This window comes from Microtus oregoni, unplaced genomic scaffold (genome assembly GCF_018167655.1).
Source record: "Microtus oregoni isolate MIOR12 unplaced genomic scaffold, Mior012 000011F_ref0000422, whole genome shotgun sequence".
NCBI classification, from domain to species: Eukaryota; Metazoa; Chordata; class Mammalia; order Rodentia; family Cricetidae; genus Microtus; species Microtus oregoni.
Window position 1 is genome coordinate 28,474,532 of NW_024543070.1, and position 25,124 is coordinate 28,499,655.

A 25,124-nucleotide genomic window follows, 5' to 3' on the forward strand; every position below is an offset into this window, starting at 1 on the left:
AGCCTCTCTAATAAAATTTCTATATCCATTCTCATCTTCTCTCTCTCTCTCTCTCTCTCTCTCTCTCTCTCTCTCTCTGCCTCTCTCTCTGTCTCTGCCTCTCTGTCTCTCTCTGCCTCAGTCTCTTTCTCTCTCTCTTCCTCTCCCTCTCTCTCTAGCTCTGTTTCTTTTGGAGAACCCCGACAAACACAGATACCCTGTGAAATGGGAACAATCACACAGCACAAGGCGTTCAGAAAGAGCTCTGCTGAAGAGATGGCATAGGAAGGGCAGCACAAAGGATAAAGAGATATCCTATAGTAAGTAAGGCAGTGAGAGTCAGCACATAGAGCTAAAGACTTAGCATATGGGAGATCACAGAATGGCCAAGCAGCTCAGCCTCCGACTTAGCAAACACAGAGCCAGGAGGATGTCCTGCCATGGTGGTGGCATAAATAACTTCTCGCTTCCTCCACCACATGCCTAGTCAATACAAATGTCCCATGAAGGCCTGCATGCTATAGATAATTTGTGCTCATAGCAGGACCTTCAGGGGCCACCACTGCACACTAATGTCTCTGACCCAGAGAGGAACAGCACCATAACCAGAAAGGGGCAGAACAATGGCTCATGGAGCTCCTCTATGGCCGCTCTTGCCAGTAACGGAATAAGAAACAACACCTAGCCATTTCCCTCTGCAGTGTCCTACAGCAGTGCAAGGCTGACTCTGGACCACAAAGCTGCAAAGACAAAAGCAAGCAGAGCCCCGGCTGTTTTATCCAAGAAACCCATCAGGTTACAGGGCAGGTTTTGAGGATGCAGTCTCATAGCCTGCTGCACACTGGGTGATGGCCACAGGCACGGGAGTAGCCTCTTAATTCAATCCTTTGTTATTTAGCCCTTGTGCTAATTTCTCATGCATGACTTATCAGAATCTTAGGTGAGACGATGTTTTAATACTACCCTGGGGATTGTGGTTCATGTTGATTTTCAACTTGACAGGCTCTAAACTCATTGAAGAGACAGCCTCTGGCATGTCTGTCACGGTTCCATGAGGTGGGAAGACCCATCCTCAATGAGAGCAGCATAATCTGAAGGGTCGAGATTCTAGACAGAAGAAAGACAATGAAGTGTACTGAGTAGCGGCCATGACTTTCTCCTTCTTGATGGCAGGTGAAATGGGCCAGCTCTCTCTTGCTCCGGCCACCATGATTTCCTGGACTGCATTCCCTAGGACGGTAAGCCTAAACAGAGCCTCCCTTCCTTCAGTTCCTTCAAACACTTCCATCAAGTCACCAGGTGATTAGATATGTAGAACAGGTATACAAACCAATAATATGCCAATGAGAATGTCAATAATAATTAAATAATTAAAAACAAAAATAACTAAAACAATTCTTTGGTGTACATACTACTTTTGACATTTATTGAAGAATAAAGCAAATTTTAATATCAAAGAGAGAGATGTGTTTATTTTTTATGTAAAGAATTAACTATTGGCTGAATATTTTATTAAAAAACCTTCAGGAGATACAGCCCCTTCAAAATTTTTCAGAGCTGACCAATATTTTGAATTTATGGCTGTCAGTGCTGAAACACTGCTTCATATAAATAAAAGCACAAGATAGCAGAAGTGTGTTTGGGGCCATTTTCGAAATCGTTGGAGATTCTGCTCTGATTCCAAGACAAAATTAATTTAATGGTTTGAATGTTATGAAACTCAAGGCAGCATCTCAAATAGCAATTATTAAAATCAAATATTGAAACATAATACAATCCAAAGATAACTCATTTGATACTCATAAGCTGAGGGATGAGGGTGGGAAAACACTTACAGTCTTTGTTTTCTATAAACCATTGTGCTTCTATAAAAAAAAAACAAAGAATAGGCTTTTTTCTTTTAATTATATTTATTGTATGTAGGTGTATGGTGTATGGTGTGTGTGTGTGTGTGTGTGTGTGTGTGTGTGTGTGGTAAGAGAGTAAGTGGACATGAGCAGAGGATCATGTATGCATGTGTGCTCATGTCAGGGTCCATGTAGGTAAGTCAGAGGATAATTTTAGGAAGTTGGTATCTTTCTCCACTGTGGGATCGAGGGGCTAACCTTGGGTCATCATGCAAGCACAATAGTTCAATATCCACTGAACTGTCTCCCTAGCCCAAGAGTAGAAATCTTTCTTTAAACAGTAAAAACAAGTGTAATTAATAACAAACAACAATCCCAGACTGAGCTGATGTGTTCCAGCGTTCATGACACGATGGGACATGTGTTCAGAACCAGGACTACAGTGAAACCATGTGATAGCATAGGCACATCAATCAGAAACACCTCAGAGTAATTACATATTTAACTCTGAATTAACTTTTGGTTAGCACAGCTTCAGAAACCTTTAGCTGTTGGCAAAAACCTTTATATGCAATTATGCTACCCCTTATGGGGGTCTAGCCACAGTTTAGGAAGCTAGGCCTTCCCTTTGGTCCACTACATGTCACAGGCCATCACTCACCTCAGCCACATCTCTACAGACAATGACCACAGGGGCTGTAGGTTGGAAGGTCTTCCCAGACCTCACCACCAGATACTGGACAAGCAGCCAGTCCGCCACTATCTGCAGAGTCACGGCATCCAGATTCCAGTCCCACACATCTGATTTCCAAGCAGAGTAGGGAGGGTCCGAGTTTCTCCCTAGCTGGGCAAGACTAGCAGCTCAGCCACGATGTACCAAAGGTCTAATTATTTTTGGCTCCAAGCACCTTTCCCATCCGTTCATCAACTGGTACAAGTCAACGCTGTAATCTACATGGAACCCATGTGCTATCGTTTGTCCACACAACAATGATATTTAGCTTAAGTACATTCCACATTTTATGAAATTCCCGAGAAATGTGATACACTAAGCTGATTGCTTTTTCAAGGAAATAAAAAATTAATTATGAAAAGCAAACATCTTAAAAGATCATGCAAAGAATAACAAAAAAGCTAACTCCTGTGCCTTTGAAATGGATGACATAGGGCTGAGCTATTGAAGATTTACTGACTACCTTTGGAAGCATAATAACGCTGATACTGGTGAAATTAAGAAAGGAAGGGAGGTTGTTGGGATTTTCATCCAAAACCTAACTCAATACAGTATTTTTTTGGTCTATCCATCCTTACTAGAAGGCTATCCTAAGCCTCTGCCAAGTTCCTTGTGGTCAAAGGCTCAGCCAGAATCCTCCTGTTTCCATTCCAGCTATATACATTGGGTTTATATTGGGTGAGTGGAAGAGTTGAATGGGGGACACATGGAAACAGAGGAAGACCGTGTCTGGAAGAGAGTCCTGTGTGTCTTCGCAAGAGAGCTCTGAGGCATGTGTGTGCGCACACATATGCACACATACATGCACACACTTAGATTCCACATATGAGAATGAACATGTACCATGTTTACCATAGCTAAGGAATCAACCTAGCTGTCCACCAGCAGAAGAACAACAGAAAATGGGGTCCATATACACATAGAATTTAACTCAACTATAAAAAACAAAATGCTGCCATTTGCAGGAAAATGGATGGAGGAGTTGGAGATCACTATGTTAAACAAGAGCCCTCTTTTTGAACAGAGATAGACGTGAGCAAAAGTCAAAACCTCCAATGAGCCTTTGCCTCTTGTGGGAGAGGACGGTCAAGGCATGTAAGAGAAGGGTGCAGGCAGTGCCAGGGACTTCAGCTTCAGTGGTTGTTCTACAGTTGCCCAAAAAGCCCAGGCTGCAAATCAAAGCTGCTGTCCTCATGAAACTGGCCCACTCCCTTTCCCTGAGACTGCTGTCTTTGAGGCTGCGCAGTGTTTTGTAGCAATTTCAGCAAGCATAGACAGCTAAGGATTGCAGCCCTTTACAGGGGGTGACATTCACTTCCTAACTCTGCATAACAGACAGCCACAACTTCAGCAGCTTAAAACAACACGCATGTGTCACCCCACAGTTTCCATGAGGCAGGGGTCCAGCCTCAGCCTGACCAGGCCTCCTTCTCAGGGTCTCACTGGCCTATAATCAAGCCGATGGGGCTGTGGTCTCAGCTGAGGCTTGGGATGCTCATCCAGATTCATGTGGTTGTTGGCAGATTTCACTTCCGCGCAGCTGTGGAGCTCATGGTGGCTTCCTTCTTCAAGGTCAGTAGAGGGATTTTGGAGTTTGCTTTAAGAGTTTTATCTGTCTGGGTTCATCATACCTAGGGGCATCTTCCTTTTGACTCAGAATCAACAAGTCGAGAAGTTTAACTACATCTGCCAAATCTGTTCCCTTGGCCTGATAATATATAACCTCATCATGGTTCTAGGACAATCACAGCTCCACCATTCTCATAGGGCTGACCTGCACTTAAGAGGAGAGGATTGTACAGGCTGTGGATCAGGAGAGGCAACCTTCTGGGCTATCTCAGAGCCCTGTTACAGTTTCCTCCACTACCTTCTAAATTCATGATCCTCAGTGCCTGGATTAATTACTTTTCCCGTTGTTGTAGCGAGATTATCTAACAAAACCAATTTAGGGAAAGAAGGGCTTATTTCGACTTTCTACTTTAGAGTACAGTCCACCATGGCAGAGGGGTTGTGGTGGGAGGAGCAGGAGACAGGATCACAATATACCACAGCCGGGAAACAGAGAAAACTGAATGCTGGCCATTAGCTTGCTTTCCCCTTTTCATTCCATCTGGGACCCCAGCCCATGGGATAGAGCCAGCAACATCCCCCTCAGTTAAAGCTTTCGGGCAACACCCACATCTACATGCCCAGAGCTATGCTTTCACGGCGATTCTAATCCAGTGGGGTGGACAATAGGGATTAATCGCCATGGCACCTTATCCCTGGACTTGATGATACATCTTGTTATTTAATAGGGTGCCATGGTTTCTTCTTCCCGTATTCTACTTCAAAGTGACTGCATCTGGCAAAGATATCAAGTAAAACCCACTGGCAAGTGAATAAGTCAGAACATCTTTATCTAATAAGGATATTAATCATAGAACAATTGGAGATAGCACAAATTGAAAAAATAATCAATGAATGTAGAATGTAGAAGAGGTCGGTGTTATCAAAACCCCCTCGTTAAGATATGGAGGAGCTAAGGAAAGACAGAAAGAAAATCTACAAAGGCAGGTGAGGGTCCGTGTGAAGGCTCGTCTTATATTAATAGTCTTCATGCATAGGGTTGATGAAACATGCCTGTTGAGGACTGACATATGGGATCTAACTAGGAGACAAGGACCCATCCTGAGTGGACACAACACCCTGCAAAGCGTCTGCTGCCCGAATGAAAAGCGAAGGCACGTAAAGACAGCTTGGTAGCTTACAAGTCACCGACTGTCCCAGTCCCTGCTGCTGCCCATGGACCTCAGGCTCTAGCTTCTCTGGTCTTTCGACATGAACTCAAACATCCAGCAATTCTCTAGGAAACCTCCAGGCATTTGGTGGGTATGTCTACAGAGGTAGCAGACTCATGGGACTGGGTACCTGGTTATCTACCTCTCCATTATGCAGGTGCTCACTGGTGGAATACTGGCTTCCACTGTAAGAACCCCCTCCTTATAATTTATATCTCTACATTTATCAGTTCAATTGCTGTAAAGAACCATGCTGGTTAGAGCCATTAAGACATACATTGGACAGAAACTCTTTGGGCAACCTTGGGCATGTGGCTGGATACAAGTAAAGATAAGGAAGTCCCCACCCCCAGGATAGTCATGGCTGGACACTCTCCTCATGGGTACCAACCTCTCTCTAGCCCGGTCTTGGCTTCACCAATAAACGCAAGCCCTGTGGTATTTCTGAGAGTCCTCTTGGGTCTCAGCCCTTAGGTTCTGGAAGGCAAGATGCCTACATACTGGCTCTCTGCTACTGACCTCACCACATATGTATGGTTTCCCAAATAGAAACCACACTTACTTGGTCAACCGTTCAAGTTTCTGAATCCTCCAAAAAGATTCTGGACTAGCCACCATTTGATAACAAAGGACCAAAGGGCGGTAGTCCATCTATCTGCCTTGCCCATGGCATGGATGGGCTTTACATGTCACAAACACAGCTGGCTTTATTGGGAGCTGAGCTGTTTCTTCCTTTCAGCCTTTTATATTTTACTTAGAACCTTAGAGATCAGAGGATGCACAAAAGTCAGCCAATGGCAGCGAGTCCTGAGTTTTGAGACCTGATGGGTCAGCTGAAGCATTGCCAAGGCAAGGTAGTGAGTCTGTGACTAGGAAGTTTTAATTGGCACACACCTGTTTGAAATCAACTCAGCAACCCTTCTGAAACTGCCTCCTAGCCTCTAATCTCTAAATCCGCAGCACGGCACTCCCACGCCCTCCCTGCTGGGAGCTGCTGACAGACATTGCTAATCAGCCATGGCGCTCTTTCCTGCTGATGCCGGGTGTGGCTTCAGAATCCTCACAGACTGCTCCAGAATGGCACCACAGATAAGTTTGTGTTGGCAGGAGAAGGAAACTGATTTTCCAACTCTTGGAGCTCGTCTGCCGTCAAAAACCCACTTTCCTGTAACTTCTACTTATTGCTTCTAATCCATCTTTAAAAGCAAAAATAAAATAAGATTGTCCTTTGGTCCAAAAACAACCACTTACTTAGCTAACGGCATCTAAACTCATGCCCTGACTAAATCCTGCTAGGCCCAATGCCAGTTCCAAAGACGGGGTTACCTGGGGAGTAAAGGAGCAGATATATCACCGTAAAAAAGTCAGGGGCCCTAGAAGTGACAGAAGTGTCTCTGCAGCTGAGACGCACCAGAGCCTCTGTGAACTGTTTGCAGAAGAGGGTGAGGGTGGCCTTGGTGGAGTCTCATTTTAAGATGATAGGGAAATGGTGTGGGAAGTCTTTCTGTATGTGTGTTGCTTTTATTGGTTAATAAAGAAGCTGCTTTCGGCCAGTGGCTTAGCAGAGTAAAGCCAGGCTAAAAGAAATATAGAGAGAGAATAGGCGGAGTTGAGGATAAGCCATGTAGCCCTGCTGGAGAAAGACACCAGATGCTGGACAGAACTTTACCCAGTAAGCCACAGCTACGTGGTGATACACAGATTAATGGAGATGGGTTAGTTTAGGATATAAGAGCTAGCTAGCAATACACTTAAGCTATTGAACAAACAGTGTTACAACTAACATAGTTTCTGTGTGATTATTTTGGTTCTGGGAAGCCAGGAACAAACGAGTGCAATCCCCCAACAGGGAGAGAAGAGGTAGAGAAAGAAGAAAGCGACAGATAAAACACAGATACAGAAAACAACTGAAATGAAAACCCTGCAATCCCTAAGTTAGCCCTGTAGCATACACCCAGTGTTCCAGTTTCCCACCTTCTGGTTGTACGTGTGAAGTTCTTATTAAAATGTTTACACTTAGTTAGAGTCACTCATGAACACTAGACAAACCAAGATGGACCTTGAGTGTGGCTCATTCATTCAATGTTTTACCAACTGCCTATCAAACATCTATGCGACCCTTAGGAAGATGCTAGCACTGGGTCTACAAAGGCTGCTGTGTATCATTCTGTTACCAAAGAACTTGTCCCATATCAGAAGCAGGAAAACAACTGTCCCTCAAATAAAGCAGACTACAGAGTAAAGCCCATGGCCATGCATCTCACCTAGCAAAATCAGGACATACAAAAAGCAAGCTATACACCATCCTATACTACTGATCCAGCAAATGTATCAGCAAGGACTTTTAATCATCTGGCACTTTCTGCTAAGGAACAAAAATAAATCAACTTGAACTTGAACTCTGAGAAATGAGACCTGTAAATTCTGGGCCAACTTTACAGCTTAGGGAATTATGGGTCTCTATGGTTCTTAATGTCAGTCAGCATGTTCCTTGAGAATAGTAATAACATCCATCTTTGTCCTCATACAGTCAACTTTCACTGAGCCCTGAAAATGTGTCTCCCAGACAAGGATGGAAGCAAATACAGAGTCAAGTCAGGTGCACGGAATGGAATTAGCCTAGGGACAGTGGTCCAGCACATGCTCACTGAGTATTTGCCAGCAAGTGTCAACATCAGGTTATATGCAGAACACCAAAATACTGAGGGTCCAAGATGGTCTTCTGGGGATATCTGTAAACCTGGGCCCCACTTGAAGGATGAGCAGAATAAGGTTGCTGATGTAACCCATAAAGAGGATGAACAAAGCACTCACAAGAGAACAGAACCCGACATTCACCCATGATGGCCTAGACAGACACACAGGGTATCACTCTGGTGGGCTCTTCCTGCATGGAGGAAAAGAGCAATTGAAGATAGGAGTGGGGGACTGAGCAGAGCAGAGCAATGATGCAGGAAATTAGTATATGACACAGGGTGCAAGAGGTACCAAAGACGGATAGGACTGAAAACAGAGATCCATCAGGGAGTGGCAGGAGGTGGGAGAATGGGTTAAGAAGGAACAAATGGGAGTCTGAAATCAAGATAAGAATGAAAATACAGGGTGATCTGAAAGGGCAGGAAGGGCAGACAAGCCTAGATTTGGTGGCTCATTGTTACAGATTAGCAGGAGAGTAGGTTTAGGAAGCCCCTCAGTTGGCTACGGGATCACTGTTACGGGGGAGTGGGAGAGTAGGTGTAACAGGCCCTTCAGATGTCTACCTTGAATGTGATGAATGATGGCACTCTTTGTGGAGATGGCACAGAGAGGTGTTGGCAGAGGGCCAACTGGCTATGGCAATACCTGGTTCAGGTTTGGATGTGGTGTTCTGGAATTAGAGACCCAGTAGATGGACAATAGCCTGAGCTATAGGACAACTATGGTGGGGAAAGACTCCATGTCAAGAACAGAGTGGTGTTGGGAAGCAAGCCTGTCTACTAAGAGCCCTGCAAACTCCAAGATGAAGGACTCAATGAACACACCAACTGCCTTCCCAGCAAATGTCAGCCAAAAAAATAGATGAAGTCTTCCCTCAGACATGCTGCTCAATCATAAGCCTGGGTTTGTGATCCAAAGCTGAATAAAAGAAGATCGCAGGCAAGATCAAGTAATAAACAGTCATATGGGCAAGGGCAATGCTTTGAGAGACACCTAGCCATCAGCTGCTGCAGAAAGCCCACTGACTGAGAAAAAGACCAGGTACTGACACACGACTTAGGTTTGTGGAAAAAAAAAATTCCTGGTGGATATGCTATAATGAGATTTGTCTAGAGATAATTTCATGCTTTGTATAAGAAGAAGCCAAATATCTATTTTTTTCTCTTTCTTCTCATTCACAGTAGATAAACGGATGAACACGGAGCCTTCTAGTGGCCGTTCTTCAAGTAAAACACTTAGGGACTTGATAATATGGGGCGGTAAAGAATTTTATTTTATTTTTATGTGTTTATTCTTGTCCGAAAGCCAGATTGAATTTCTGGAGAGATGGTTCTACACAGAATGCATTGGGAATGTTATGAATAGCCTACCTGGGAGGATGAGGTGTAGCTCAAGGTTGGAGCACTGGTTGGGCATGTACCAGGCCTAGGTTTGACCCCCAGCACACACTCAAACAGGCATGTGGTGGACACAGAAAAGAGTTGTCAAATTAACCATAACTACATGTTTTAATTACTTCTCTGTTGCGTTGATAAAACACATGCCTAGGGCCTGGCGGTGGTGGCGCACGCCTTTAATCCCAGCACTCGGGAGACAGAGGCAGGCGGATCTCTGGGAGTTCGAGGCCAGTCTGGTCTACAAGAGCTAGTTCCAGGACGGGCACCAAAGCTACAGAGAAACCCTGTCTCGAAAAACAAAACAAAAAGAAAAAAAAAAAAACAAAACCACATGCGGCAGAGACAGGTGGATCTCTGGGAGTTCGAGGCCAGTCTGGTTTACAAGAGCTAGTTCCAGGACAGGCTCCAAAGCCACAGAGAAACCCTGTCTCGAAAAAACAAAAACAAACAAAAAAAAAAAAGCACATGCCTAGAAGCAGCTAAGAAAGAGATAGTTTATTTTGGTTATGACTCTAGAGGGATGGGTTCATCATGGTGGGCCAGAGAGGTGGTGGCGAGTGGAAGGAATGACTTCAGGAAGCTGAGAAGTCACACCTCAACTGCAAGCGTGAATCAGGGAGAACGACTGGAAGGAAGGACAGGCCACTTCATCTCAAAGCCTGCCCCCGCAGTGGCTTCCATCTTCCTGCAAGGCTGCACCACCTAAACCTCCCCAAACAGTGCTGCCAGCTGATAATCAAGGGGTCACATACCACATGTATTCTCATTCAAGCCTGCACACAGCAGCACTGAGCTAAGCATATAACTTTACCATTTCTGCAGTTTAAAAAGGGCCCAGAGTCAGCCGGTTCACACGAGTCTGCCTACTGAGGATGCAAGTTGGAGGTAATGCTTCCAGTCCACCCAGCTGTGATTTCTCTAGACTCTTAGATATTAGGCATCTGTTACCATTTAATGCTCGCTACTTCTAATGATAGTTTTTTTTATTTATAAATTTAAATTTTACACATAGGCATTCTGTAATCATAGGATAAAAGGAAGGTACTTGGGAGGGGAAAGCAGCACTATCAGCAAAGCTGACAACAAGAACCTAGAGTCCGCAATGGATGGGCGCTGCCGCACTCACCCGTGACCACCAAGGGACGGATGAGGTGGGGCTGCCCTCCGCAGAGTACCCCAGCATGTTCTCTGACCTCACAGCAGAAGGAGCATAAAAAGCATTTTGTCACATCAAAGATAAGGACCTGTCTCTGTCCTTTCTTGCCCCCTCTGGTGGGAGCTCATTCACCCACTTGAGGCCAAGCAGCCCTGCACACAGGTCTATGGGATGGTTACAGCTCAGACCACAGGCTGTGCTGACTCGAATCTCTCAGAATCCCCCCCCCCCAAAAAAAAACCAAAAGCAAGCAAACAAACAAAGCCCAGCAGCCTCCAGACCACCTCCTCTTCAGTTCACCCAGATGTCCCAGGACAAGCGCAGGTGGGAAGAACTCTGAAGCCTGTCACCTGGAGGAGTACAGCTACCTCCAGCAAGCCCACCCAGACACATCAGGCAATGCCACTGGCTTCAGAGAACACGGGGCAGCACTTGGCTTCTCCTTCTGGAAACAGACTCCTACAGAAATTGAAGGAGCAGAGTTGGCTGGGGGCACAGTGCTGTTAAGTCTGAAGAAGCCAGGAGAAAGATGGAACTGTTCCAACTTGAGTCCATATTTTGCCCCTGTTCCTCAAGGAGAAAGGAGAGGCCACAGAGCAAACACTCTGAAGACAGAAAGCATCTGTCACTATGGACGCCAAGTAGCCACCAGAGGGACTTCACATCTCTCTGTCCCCAGAAAGGGCAGACTGACTCTCTTGCTGTGACCAAACTTCTCAGCAGGTCGCTGATTACACCAGGAGGCCACATCCCCAACAGGTGCTAAACTGGACACCTGTGCCAATACGTCGATTTTTATACAAAATCTGCTGGAAGTCATTTAGGTATTTTCCAAGGCAAAAGTGCCAGGGATGGAGCTGTCAGACACAGGGCATACACCGCTCCATATTGTTTTAGACTGAATAGTTTATTTAAGCCTAATGGTCTCATCAGTCTTTGTCATCTGGGTGATTTGGGTATATTTTTTTTTAACCAATGGATTTTAAAGTCATTAAAAATAGTTTTGAAGTTTTGGTTGTCATGTACAGAATATGCTGGTTGATTTGTAAGGAATTTACATAATTACCTTAAAGGTTTAAACTTTTGTCCTAAAATTATATACTGTAAGCATATAATCTTAATCAGGAGAGAAAAGAACATCACTCCTATGTGCTGAGTTTTGCTGTGAGATAGGACATTTGCTGGCCTCAAAGACAACACTTACCACTCAAGTCTAGCTTGGTGAACCATTAAGGGCATCGGTGTATTGCTTCATTGCAGAGCAAGGTTCCTTCCTTGCAAGCAAAGAGGTTACTTACAAGAGCAAGGCTGACCCTCCCCCCCCAGCAACCACATTATCTCAAAAGCCTCACACCAGCATGGGACACCAGCATGGGTGGCACCTGGAGTGCCAACCAGAACCAGGAAGTAAAGAGTTTATTTGATCTTGAGGCTTATAGGTCATCAAGTTAGTGCAGGATCACAAGGCAGCAACCTCAAGGCAGGAACCATGGAGAAACTCTGCTTGCTGGTTTGTTCAGTCTGCTTTCTTATTCCACTCAGGGCCATGAGCCACATCAATCATTGATTAAGAAAATGCCCTCCATACTTGAAATCTAATGGAGGCATTTTCTCAATTGAGGTTTCTCTTCCTAAATAACTCTAGCTGCTGTCAAGTTGATAAAAAAAAAATACTAGCCAGGATAGCCACATATATGTAACCCTTTCTTCAGGTAACCTTCCAAACTCTACATATTTTATCACCTCCAAAAACACTGAGACCACGTGCAGCTGGAACAGAATTACACACAACTGGAAGGAAGATACAGGAAGGAGTGAGTGGAGTCTCCACACCCTCCTATGATGGAACATAAACAGGCCCCATCTTGAGGTCACTTGCAGGTAGCCATGGCTACCTGATTAAGATTATATGCTTACAGTATAATATCCCACAGCAGTGCATAAAAATTAGATGGACAACTTATGATTGGAAAGTCCCAAGAAACAGAGATCCACGGGGACAAAAGTTTAACCTTTAGGTAACGATGTAAATTCCTTACAAACTAATCAGCATATTCAACACATGACAACTAAAATTTCAAAACTTGGTGTAGGAGGTTCTTCTGTCTATGTGTTTCTTTCATTGGTTGAATAAAGAAACTGCCTTGTCCTTTTGATAGGGCAGCACTTAGGTAGGCGGAGGAGACAGAACTGAATGCTGGGAAGAAGGGCAGACAGAGAGCCATCATGGAGTTGCCAGGTCAGACATGCTGAATCTTTCCCAATAATCCACGACAGATTATTAGAAATGGGTTGAATCAAGATGTGGGAGTTAGTGAATAAGAGGCTAGAACTAATGGGCTAGGCAGTGTTTAAATGAATACAGTTTCTATGTGATTATTTCGGGGGTTAAGTTAGCCGGGCAGCCAGAACAAAGGGCCCCGCTCCCTACTACAGATTGGTGCCACAACGTGGTCAACTAACTCCATGTAAAACCTGAGAGGGCTTGAAAAGAAATTCTAGACACACATAAAAAACAGTTTAACACAACTTTTTGCTGTTTGCTGGCAGGGTGCCACAGAGAGAATTTCTTCACTCAGCAGCTGCAACAGTAAAATAGCCATGCAGTTTTAAAATGCCGGCTTTCTGGGCTATGCTCTTAGCATGACCTCTGTGTGGGAGACAGAGCATTTAGATGGGGTTTGTGAGTAAAGTGCAATGGTGTGCCTGGAAGGGGGGTATTGCGCACTCGCGGTTCAGGGGTATTGCACGTCCGCGGTTCAGAGGCACAAGCGGCTCCGCTATGTTGGTCTGGGTGAGGTAAGCAGGTAGTACCTGTATTTGACCTGGGATTGTCACAGCTTAGATTCTTAAGAGTTTAGCATTTTTAAATGACTTTAAAATCCATTGGTTAAAAAAAAAAATTACAGCCAAATCACCTGGATGACAAAGACTGATGAGACCATTAGGCTCAAATAAACTATTCAGTCTAAAACAATATGGAACGGTGTATGCCCTGTGTCTGACAGCTCCATCCCTGGCACTTTTGCCTTGGAAAATACCTAAATGACTTCCAGCAGATTTTGTATAAAGTCAATGTATTGGCACAGGTGTCCATAACCAATATTACAGCCTGGAAGGTTGAAGCAACAAAATCTCATCTCTTCAGAGTCATTGCAGGCAGGAAGCTCAAGCTCTCATCTGGGTTCAGCTCACCTGGTATCTTCTGTGCCCTCTTCTCCTGGGCTTGTAGGAGATGCCCTTCTTTTCATACAGGTCTGTGGCCTCCGTTCCTCTTATCATAAGAATCATAGCCATATTGGGTTAATGTCTAATAATCTCATTTGCACTCAGCTACCTCTTTTAAGTCCCAGTTTCTAAGTATAGTCCCACCCTGGGGTGTGAGGTTACAATCTCAGCATATCTCAGTGGATGCATTTAGTCCCACCCTGAGGTGTGAGGTTACAATCTCAGCATATCTCAGTGGATGCATTCAGCCCAAAACATGATCTCTACAGTGACATCACTGATTAGCACTGACAGTAAAGGTTAGAGCTGCCACTGGGTCCTTCAGATGAGCTTACTACATGCCCTTTAGTTGGCATAAGACCAGGTACTATCCTTTTCACATGAGAGAGCTAAAGTTTAATGAAACAATTGTGCTACGTCTAAGAGATGTCACAATGCCATGACAACTGTCTTTGTGTCTCAGGGCCACTTTTTAAAACCACACCCTTCCAGGAACATGGTTGGCAATAAATGTAATAGCACATCCATTTTTATCAAAGTCACACATGAAGCAAGCAAGAGTGTAATAGAGCCCCTGCTTGCCTTTATATAATTGCTGTAATTCAAAATATTCAGTTTCCACAGCTTATTCAGTAAAAAAAAAAAGCCATAACAGTTACTTACATTTTTAAGAAAAACACATACATCATTCCATATTTTTGTGTCTGTCTTTTATTCTTATAGGCAGCTTTAAAATTTTTAATTTATTATTATTTAATTTATTATTTACTTACTCTTAATTTATTATTGTATGTGATAGGGTATTTTTGCCTGCATCTGTGCCTTTGTATCACATATGTTCGGTGCCTATGAAGGCTAGAAGAGGGTATTAGCTTCCGTGGAACTAGAGTTACAGACAGTTGTGAGCCATCAAGTGGGTGCTGGGTACCGAATCCCTGTCCTCTGGAAGAGTAGTAATGTCTGAACCATCTCTCCAGCCCTGTAGCTATCTTCTTAGATGTGGCTGTCTTGGGACAGCTTTATGTCACAGGCACACTTCTGACACTCTCATCTTAGATAAGACTTGATCAACAAGAAAAAATTGTGCGGGGTGGAGGGCAAAAGATTTAGAATTGAGATGAAAGCTTGTTAGCCAACTCAGGCTCATCCAATATAGCCAGTTTCCAACCAGAGCCTCCTGTCAGTACACTCCGGTCCCTCAGTGGTCCTCTGTCCTCTCTTCCTATTTCCCAAGCTGCGCTGTTCCGACTGTAAGCTACTGTTCTTTTTGTGTGACAGCCTTCTGCTCTGATGGATTCATGGCAGGCCTTGATGGGGAAGAGGCACACCAGAGTGCCGAGAAGGGAAAAAAAAACTGCACCCTGCACTTGAGAATCAAGTGCAAGAAGCAGAAATGACATCATAACTCCTGTAATAGAGCTGGGCTCGTCTACTTTAGACTGGAATTCTCACTTCACAGACTATGATGTCATTAGTCAGCGGTCTCAAATGTAAACACATGCGGGGGCAAAGAGGCAGCAAAATGAAGTGGACTAGCTCCAGGAGTGGCAGATCGTACAGAAGCCAGGGCAGAGAAGGTAGAGTCCCATGCCTGGGTTACAGGGAACAGCCACTTCCTTCTCTAACTGGCCATGCAGCAATGACGGCCCAACACCAGCTTTAACTTAGTGTTTCATACCAAAGCTAATTTATCAATGTCCACATTTTTTTTTAATTTGAAGATACTAGGCTAAATAGAAATGAGCTGCAGGCTCGACTTGCCTCCACAAATGCTCAGTTTGTCTCCCTCCACACCACGCCCACTCAGCAAGAAGAGTGACATCAATCAAGCAAGGAAGAAATCCATCTTGGACACCAGCCTCAGTTCACATGGGGCAGGTGGCACCACAGGACACAGTGTGCAGTAATATCATCCATACCAGGATGAGGATGCAGTCACCATGATGTCCCTGAAGTCTAGACCAGGAGCTCTGTGAGTGTGAGGTCAACCTGCTGTCCGTAGTAAGTTCCAGACCCACCAGAGCTGCACAGCGAGACCCCGCCTTGGGGAAAAAATCCTCTGCATGAAACCTGCCAGTCAGCACGGCTTCTCTTGGGGAGCTGCCAGCTTATACAGCCAGCCTGTGGCTTCCACACATCTTCCTCTTTTTCTTGTGAAGTCTATCATGTATGTGCAATCTCTAAACACGGACTACAGTATCTAAAATGTGCTGGGCATCTGCTTTAGGGCAGGGTTCAATCTCGGCTTCATCCTCTCCGCCATGGGGCCTGGTGTGGCACGTGGCCCACGGCAAAGACTGGGTAATGTCTGTGGAAAGTTGAAGTTCCCAGGAATCTACCACTCTAGGTTCTCCTTCCATAAGCATAATTGTGAGGTATAAAATTCCATGGTACATTTATATTAAATACTGGCTATCCTGAAAAACTGTAGATCATTAGCTATAACCATCCAAGAATAACAACTCAGATAAATATTATTTCTCCGTGTTGCGCAGCTAAGACCCTCTTCTCGGCAGCCTGCTCGCATCTGTGGAGAGCGCTTGGCTGCCTGAATCCCAAACCTGTCTTTACCTCCAAGTCAATAGGCACTCAATGGCACAGAACCAATGTCTGGGCCTCCATGTAAAAACAACTCAGGCATGCGGCTAGAGAGATGCCTCATCGGCTAAGGGCACTTGCTGCCCTTCTGGAGGACCTGGGCTCAATTCCCAGCACCCGCATGGTGACTCACAACCATTTATCACTCCAGTTTCAGAGGCTTCAACACACTCTTCTGGCTTCTGAGGGCACAGGGGACACACGTGGCACAGACACATACAGGGAAAACATAAAAAGATTAAAACGCATGCCCGTGTGTGCACATACATGCATGCATGCACACACACACACACACACACACACACCACCACCACCACCACCACCGGCCAACGGGGCTGAGTAGAAATGACCACCTCAAGCTCCATGGGTAACTAGAGTGCTCTAGAAGCAATCCAGACAAGTGCTGCCTTCACATCTACTCCTTCAGGCCCACAGGACTAGGGAGGCCTCATCAAGCTGAGCTCTTGAGAGACTCCTGAGGAAACTTCGCACACAATACGCTGGTCTGGAGCCACCTTACCGTCGGCAGTGTTGTTTCCTAAATGTTGTTAGGCCTGGTTTGCGAGCCTCCTAAAGTTCCCCTTTCTAAAGAGCCTGTCACCTTCAACCAGTCCTGTAACAGTGTCCCATGGCTGAAGTCACCATGAACAAGCCCTGGTCATCCATGATAGGCCTCGAAGCCCGCTGGAATAACTGTAACTGTTGATGGCTGATCTCACTGCAGCGACGGACACCCGGCAAAAGTGGCTTCGGAAAGAAAGGGTTTATTGTGGCTCACAGTTCGAGAACACAGCCCATTGTAGCAGGGTCAGTGTAACACAGCAAGTGTGTCTCTGGTACGGCAGCAGGAACGTGAGGCTCCTGGACACACTGCATCCAGGCAAGAAGCAGAAAGAAACACTGATGGGCACCCTGCTTCCTTCTTCTGTCTAGCACCCCAGCCCCTAGGACAGTGCCATCCAGTCAGAGTGGGGTTTCTCTCCTCGGGGAAAGCTCCAGAGGCATGTTTCCTAGGTGATTCTAAACCCATTCACACTCTCAGTGAAGACTAACCATCACACCTACAGGCTTTCTTATTTTACTTCATCTGTTCCCGCCCTCAGAACCACAGTGAAGATGCTTGACCACAGCCCCCACTCCCACTGCTGTCAGACCAATCCCTGGGTGCTCTGAGTGCCCCCAGGTGGCCTGCTATGCTCTCACCAGAAAGCAATAACGGAACCATAAAACTCAAGCAGGCTTCTTTCTTTTGATCTCCATCTTCCCCTCCTCCATCCCCAGTCCAGCGTAAATAGGTTAAAACAGAGCTGGGCAAACAGAAGCAACTGGAAGGTTATTCTTGACTGTGAATGTCTGCTGACTGCTGGCAGCCGACTGCCATGTCAAAACAAGTGTTCACAAGAACTCTGTGGAAGACACAGAGGAGTGACTCAACACGTGGCTTAGAAAAGCGATAGCTTCCTTGTATAAAAACAAAAAAGTCACACCCCAAGAAATCTGTCATTTCCATGCTCCCAGAAGGTACGGTTCCTGGCATAGGTTCCAGCCAGATGCATCACAGCGTGCTACTGGGTGAATACGGGGCCCTGCTGAGGGGCAAATCTCTGGAGCCTCACTGGACACAGGGCAGGCAAAGAAGACGCCCCCTTCTGTGGAAAACAGGAAGCAGGGAAGTGACTAGAGTGTCATGGGAAACTACTCTCCTTCCAGGGAATGCATGGCAAGTCTCTGGTCTCCAATAAATGGACACCACTGGAAAGAAAAGCAGGAAGGACTGACGCTGGCAGTGGGGATGGAGTACTAGACCTCCTCATATCTCACAAGTGCGCCGACTGTAGGAACTTAACTGCTGGCATTTTCTACAAGACAGCGAAGCATCAGGTGCCTTCCAGATCTGTCTGGGCCCTGAGTGGACATTCTAACATGCTAACATGGGTCATGAGTGGGAATTCTCACATGCTAACATGGGTCATAAGTGGGCATTCTCAGATGTTAATGTGGGTCGCAAGTGGGTATTCCCACATGCTAACATGGGTCATGAGTGGGAATTTTCACACATTAATGTGGGTCATGAGTGGGCATTCTCACATGTTAACACGGGTCATGAGTGGGCATTCTCATACACTAACATGGGTCATGAGTGGGAATTTTCACATGCTAACATAGGTCATGAGTGGGCATTCTCACATGCTAACATAGGTCATGAGTGGGCATTCTCACACGTTAATGTGGGTTGAGAGTGGGTATTCTCACATGCTAACATGGGTCATGAGTGGGCATTCTCACACGTTAATGTGGGTTGAGAGTGGGCATTCTCACACGTTAATGTGAGTTGAGGGTGGGTATTCTCACATGCTAACATTCAGTACATTGCCCATAGCATCTTTCTGGTCCAGATCAGAACACTGTAAAATAACAAACCACTCAGAGATTCAGGATGAAAAGTCAGCATGGCAGAGCCTGCATGGAGCTCCTGATGTCAACACCATCTACCGTTGCTGGCGGGCAGAATTCGCCATCCTCCACACTGGGGTCTTGTGCGACTACTGAGCTCCACTTGCTCTCTGTACAAGGATTCTCTGGGCGACCCCAAGGCTAGCTATGGGGTGATACTCACTGCCGCTTCCTAGAGGGGCTCTTCTCAGTCGCACCAAGTTTCCTCTTTCTAACGCCCTCCACATGGCCATATCTAGCGGCCTTCAGGCCCAAAGCCAGACTTTCTATCCAGTCCTCCTCTGTTAAATCCAAGTAGTTAATCACCCACTCTCTCTGCCTCCCTTGCAGCAACAGGTGACCATGTGATCCATTTATTAGTGGGGTGTGGGTTTGATAAAATTCTTATCTGTTCTGATAAACTGGCCCAACTCTAGCTGAAAGCCATGTTCCTCGCCCAAACTTGGATGCCGTGGGGATAAATGTTTACACATAAGAATCACACATATATGCTCCCAGAAGAGGGACAGATGAATAAAAACATATGGATGGCTATGTTAGTTCCACATAGCTTTCCTTATGTGTTAGGCTCCTTTTTTGTAATGATAAATGATAAATACTTGAAACAGTAGTATCCATAGAGTCCGTCTGGACTTGTTATTCATAATGAGACATTTCGGTGTATATTTCCTGTGTCATCCAACTTCTAAGTTCCTAACTTACGAGCGGGGGAAAGATAAACAAGTAGAAGTACACTTCTTCCCACCCCATTTCTCTGCTGCCATCCAGTCTAAGTATGCACAGAGACACAAGAACGAGGATGCAGGCAGGACCTGACCCTTCTGACACACAGCTGCCCCCTTTGGCTACAACGCATCATGAGTTTGACATCTGTGTGTCTACACAACACACCATCACAATCTCCATGTAAATGATTTAATTATATGAAGGACAGAAATCACGCATCTTGACAGTCAGGCATCCTTCCTGACATCTGACTCAAATCTGTTACAAGCCCAAGGAAAGACAGAAGGTGACAGAAGCCAACCTGCCACCCACACAGACATAGTCATCAGCACACCACAGAGCAAAGAGTGAGGCTAAGGAAGGCACCCTGTCCTATTTATCAAGTAAATCCCAATGATGAACACACAAAGTATACCCAGTGACCCAAGGGAGCTTTCCCTTGTGCCTTCGGTTGTGTGGGGTTTTTTTTAGTAGCACCCAACGGAAAGGAAAGCTTGACTAGCATGAACTACATGACCACATGGGACATAGGAGCATTTTCAGGGCAGCCCAGCTGCTGCCTCAGTCAGCTCTAACCACGGGCAGCTGATATTATCACACATCTCGTGTGCCTTTCCCTTCATACAAGGGAAAACTAAAAGAGGTCTGTGGCTTTTTGTTTTTAATGAATGTCAGCATACAGTTTGCAGGATCACACTTACTCACACGGAAGGGACAGGAAAACCCAGAACCATTCTGGCCTGGGTCAGTGCCTAGGCAGAGTCTCTGCTGGACCACGCTCAGGGAAAGTGACTTCCTTAAAAACAAGCCCTGGGTTCTTTGAGTCTTAATTATTTTCAACTGTACTCAATTTATTTTCAATAAAATGAAGATAATATGAAATGAAACAAAAGTTTTACATTCAATGTCTCCTTGGAAGGTAAATATAATCATTTCTGCCCCACCTACTGGCACAGGTTTGGAAGAAAACAGATGTTTTAGCAGAGGGGCATAAATCACCACCATCATAAGAGACCATTAACTCTGAATAGCAACAGGAAGCTGTGCTCCAAAGCCACCCCTAGACCAGTAAGCACATGAAGTGATAAGGTAGCCAATAGAATCATTTCTTACAATGCCAGTTCCCAGGCCACCTGAGGCCTCGTCATCAGCAACAGGAAGGTGTAGCGAGGGATGTGCACTGTGACAGAGGACAGCTCATGTTTAAAGAAGAAGAAAAGTAGGAATGATTTCCTCCTAGAAACAAATCAGGTTTTAGTTCTGGGTAGCTTTGAGCTAAAATCAAGAATTCTATCTGAGCCCAAATAGTGTGAGTCCCTTCTTACCAAAGCAAGGGGTTTATTTTAAAAAGTGAATCACCCATTCTTTTTTCTTTAGCAACCTAGAAGATACTAAGTCAGCCCTGACACTAGCCACTCCTAGGAGCTGACAAACTGATGAAAAGGCCATGAGTCTTTCCTGCCATATCCCAGACTCCATGCAAAGCTCCCAGTCTGTGAGCTCCAGAGGGAGGCCCTGGCCTCTGCACAGCGGGACAGCGATGGCTGCTTAGGACTCACCTCTCAGGATGTAGTTCTGATAGTTCTGGTCCGCCTCGGCTCCCACCTTGATCAAACACGTCAGACCTTCAGCCATGACAAATTCATGCACCAAATCCTTGTCATCCTGGCAGGAAGGAAGGAAAGACATGAAAAGACCTTTTTTTTTTTTTTTAATAAAAAAAGCATTCAAATAGGAATAGGTCCCTGTCCACCCTGTATCTAAGCTGCATTGTTCAAACTTTGGAGGAATCTTTGAAATAAATAACCCATGAGGAACTATTGCTCTATTCAAGTGGCACATCTAACTCTTTAATTTTTTATTTAACTTTTTTCAGACAATATATTTTGGTCCATTCATGCCTCCCCCCACCCCCACCGCTGCCACTTTCCCATCTCCTCCCATCTCCTCCCTACCTCTGGATTTCTGTCTTGCTTTGCTTTCAATTTTATTTTTGTAAGGTTTTTTTTTTGAAGGGGGGTGAGGAAGGAGAAATAGGGAGGGAGAGGGGTGGGGAAGAGAGAGGGAGAGAAAGAAAGCTAGCGCACATGAGTGAGCATCTAACTCTTGCCAAAGGAATTTTACAACCAGTCTTCACACAGGCATTTGCCAAAGACCAATTACTGCCTTCTGGGCAATCTAATAAAGCCATGGCAAATGAATCGCTTGCGTGCCCAAAAGCTTTACAGTGTTCTGCTTTCATTCTTCAAGATCCCCAGGCCTCGCATGCCCACAGGACCCAGGGGTGCTGGCCACATGAAGCTTCCACGGCTTTTACTACAGGAAGCGTCCTGTGTAACCTGTCAAGAAAAACACACTCTTGTCCCAGCAGATAGCCTAGAGATGGCAGCTTCAACAAGAGGCTTGTGAATGTTCCCTGTCAACCTAAAGAAGCCTCTCCTCTCATCTCTTGCCTTGCATGGCTGGTGGTACAGGGAAGGAGGCAGAGTAGAGAAGCAGCCTGTCACCTGCAGCTGCCTGCCATCCTTCCAAAGGGCCGCCTTGGTGAGCAGAAGGCAGGACATCGAAGCGGATGACTGCTAAGTTAGTGGTGATCACAGAGAGCTAGCTGTCCACCTAGGCAAGGGACCCTTGGAAGTCCATCTGAGAGCTTCACAGGAACTTGCAAGATGAGCAAACTGCCTAGCTGTACCCCTAACTGGGGGAGAGGGAGCTGCAGTGGGCCGAGCTGGGACTGTGAGTATCAAGGCTAGCTTGCTTCCTTCCTTCCTTCCTTCCTTCCTTTCTCCTTCCTGGTAAGATGGAGGTTCTAAGAAGCACCCACCCTCACCTTCATGTTAGGAGCACCTGGGGAGCTCTGGAGGACAAGGAAAAAGGACACTGTGCAGAAGCAGTGAATCTGAATTGCTAAAATGAGACCTAGGTTCTGCTTCAATTCCCAAATGGGCAGGTGACTCAAGAAACACTATCTCATACAACACATAGTCTGGGACTCAAGAGGGCAGGAAGACAGGGAAACAAAACACACTTGGCCAGGAACGCTGGACTATGTCTGGCCAGCCCTCAACCTGGGCGGTTGCTGTAAAACCTAATTCTGGGGAGCCCTGTGAAACAGATGTTTCCATTGCTGCTTTCTTCCACTGAGATGGGGGAGATCCCCTAAGTTACCCATTGCTTCGTCTCCAATGCACGAAGGATACAGCTGGACCATCCATCCTTCATTATAACAATGGAGCAGAAACTTCACAAACAAACCCCAGCAATGGGAATACAAAAAAACAACGCCGTGGTACAGGACGGCGGCAGTAGTGGCAACTGCAGTTTATCAGCAAGAGAGATAATAGGTGAGCTGGCAGGATTCTCCCGTCTCAACATGCAATCAGCCCCTTTCTTTATTATATGACATTTTTTCAATTATATGGATGGGAGTCTTGAGCTAAATGTGGGTAGACACAGTGCAGGTCCCTGGGAAGTGATGCGGTGAAAGGCAGGGTCAGCGCCAGCTAGGGGGCAGGGGGAGCAAGGCTGAACGTAATGAAAGACAGCTGTGTGAATGTAGACTTTGAGATAATCATGGCTAGGGAAGAAAGAGAAAATGGGACAGTATCATGAGTCTTTGGAAAACTACTTTACACTGGTAGGTATAAAGGATATATATGCCTTCTCCTCTCTCCCTCCTCCATCCGCTTTTCCAGCAGCTTATGTGAAAACTGGACATGCAGATGAGCTCATGTCTAGTCAGGAGGGTTTTCCAAGCATGTAACAAATGTTTATTGCTTTAACTAAAACTAGATTCACACATGACTTCATGGTGAAAAAGTGCGAACAAGCTCTCAAGAAACCACTCAAGCTAATCACTAATATTAATATACCAGAGAACTGAGCGTCTGGCAAAGGCACTCGGAAAAAAAAAAGCACCGGACAGGCGAGACGGCGTTTGTGAGAATAACTCAGACCCTTGGCGAAAATGCATGGACCCGTGCAGATAGAGCACCGAGGAAGGGGGTGCTCGTGGGTAATAAATGCAGAGAAAGTCTTCCAAGTTGGCAGGCAGTGTCTTCGATTTTAAATACATATCCCAAAATACATAGGCACTAATGCGCGGTTCTTAAAGACACTGGCTTCAGGCTATTATGAAATTAAAATATCTTCACTAGCTGATAAGCGAGTACTTCCACATCCAGAATTTTCTATAGAAGCTATTCACTGACTTGTGATTTTTCTTAATTAAATTTTTTTACATTTCCTTTGTGTGTGTGTGTGTGTGTGTGTGCAAATAGAAACACATGTTTGGGGGCACATGACACAACATGCAGGCGGAGGTCAGTGGGCAGCGTGTGACTCTCCCTGCTGTCGCCTGAGTATTTGGGATCAAATTCAGAGTTTCAAGATTGGCAGCAGGTGCCCTTAAGCGCCCCCACCTCCACCCCCAGGGATCTTATCAGCCCTGGAATTTGGTTTGTCTTGGGTGTTATTGTTGTTATTGCTAACACTTATTAGTCAAAGAATAATTAATTCAATACAAATAATCAATGTCTCTATTTTTTAAGCTCTTAAAGTCCGAGTTTCTAAAAGAAACTCCACGTTTAGAAAACTCAAGAGATGATGAAGATGTGGACCCAAAATTACACAAGGCATCTACCTAAGCCTTACCCAGCATGCTGCCTGTCAGATCCAGTTACCCAGACTCAAAACTCATGCTTGCCAGCACCGTCCTTGTCTACACAGCACCGAACTATTTGTTCAAAACAATTTCATGAATCAACAGGAAAACCTCAAGGGATGCACGCCAAGAAATAAATTGGTTCAAAGACTATAGAGCAAGTCTAAAAAAGTGTATTTTGTTTTCTTTCTAACTTTTTAATTTAGGAGAATCCCGCTGTATGTAAACTAGTCTCGCATACACAGGTGTGAATGAACTCACAGGAACCCTGCTTTATCCATCATTCTCTCTTTTCTCGTGCTACATAACCTGAAGCAATTCTCAGACTGAATATCAGCTAATACACTATTCCTGTGTAGCTTCCAACTCTAGAAACTTTAAGAATAGGTATTCATAAGAAACAATTTTTCTTTTTTTTTTCTTTTCTTTTTTAAGACAAGATTTTGCTGTAGCTTTGGAACCTGTCCTGGACCTAGCTCTTGTTGACCAGGCTGGCCTCGAACTCACAGAAATCCACCTGCCTCTGCCTCCCGAGTGCTGGGATTAAAGGTGTGTGCCACCACCACCCAGCATGAAGAAATATTTTAATATTAAAAAGACTATCAGACAACTAGTCAGTGTCCAAATTTCCAACTTTTTCATCACTATTTATACAAGACGTCTTGGTTAGGTATTGTCAGTTTGACACAACTTAGTGCTGCCTGGAAAGAGGGAACCTCATTCAAGGAATTACCCAGATCAAACTGACCTGTGGTCATGTCTGCAATAGATGGCCTTGATTGGCAATTGATATGGGAAGGCCCAGTCCACTGTGGGCAGCACCATCCCTAGGTAGCTACGTCCCAGTTATATAAGAAAGCTAGACG

General features: G+C 45.3%; 1 protein-coding gene across 5 annotated transcripts in view; it reads right to left on the minus strand.

The window, feature by feature from the left end:
• The window catches only part of Fhod3 (formin homology 2 domain containing 3), a 412,200-nt gene that overhangs the window by 209,996 nt on the left and 177,080 nt on the right, over positions 1 to 25,124 (minus strand). For all 5 annotated transcript variants that reach the window (XM_041660396.1, XM_041660395.1, XM_041660394.1 and 2 more), the window contains exon 5: positions 21,155 to 21,260. In XM_041660396.1, the coding sequence (XP_041516330.1) occupies positions 21,155 to 21,260 (106 nt within the window). The remainder of the gene's footprint in view (positions 1 to 21,154; positions 21,261 to 25,124) is intronic.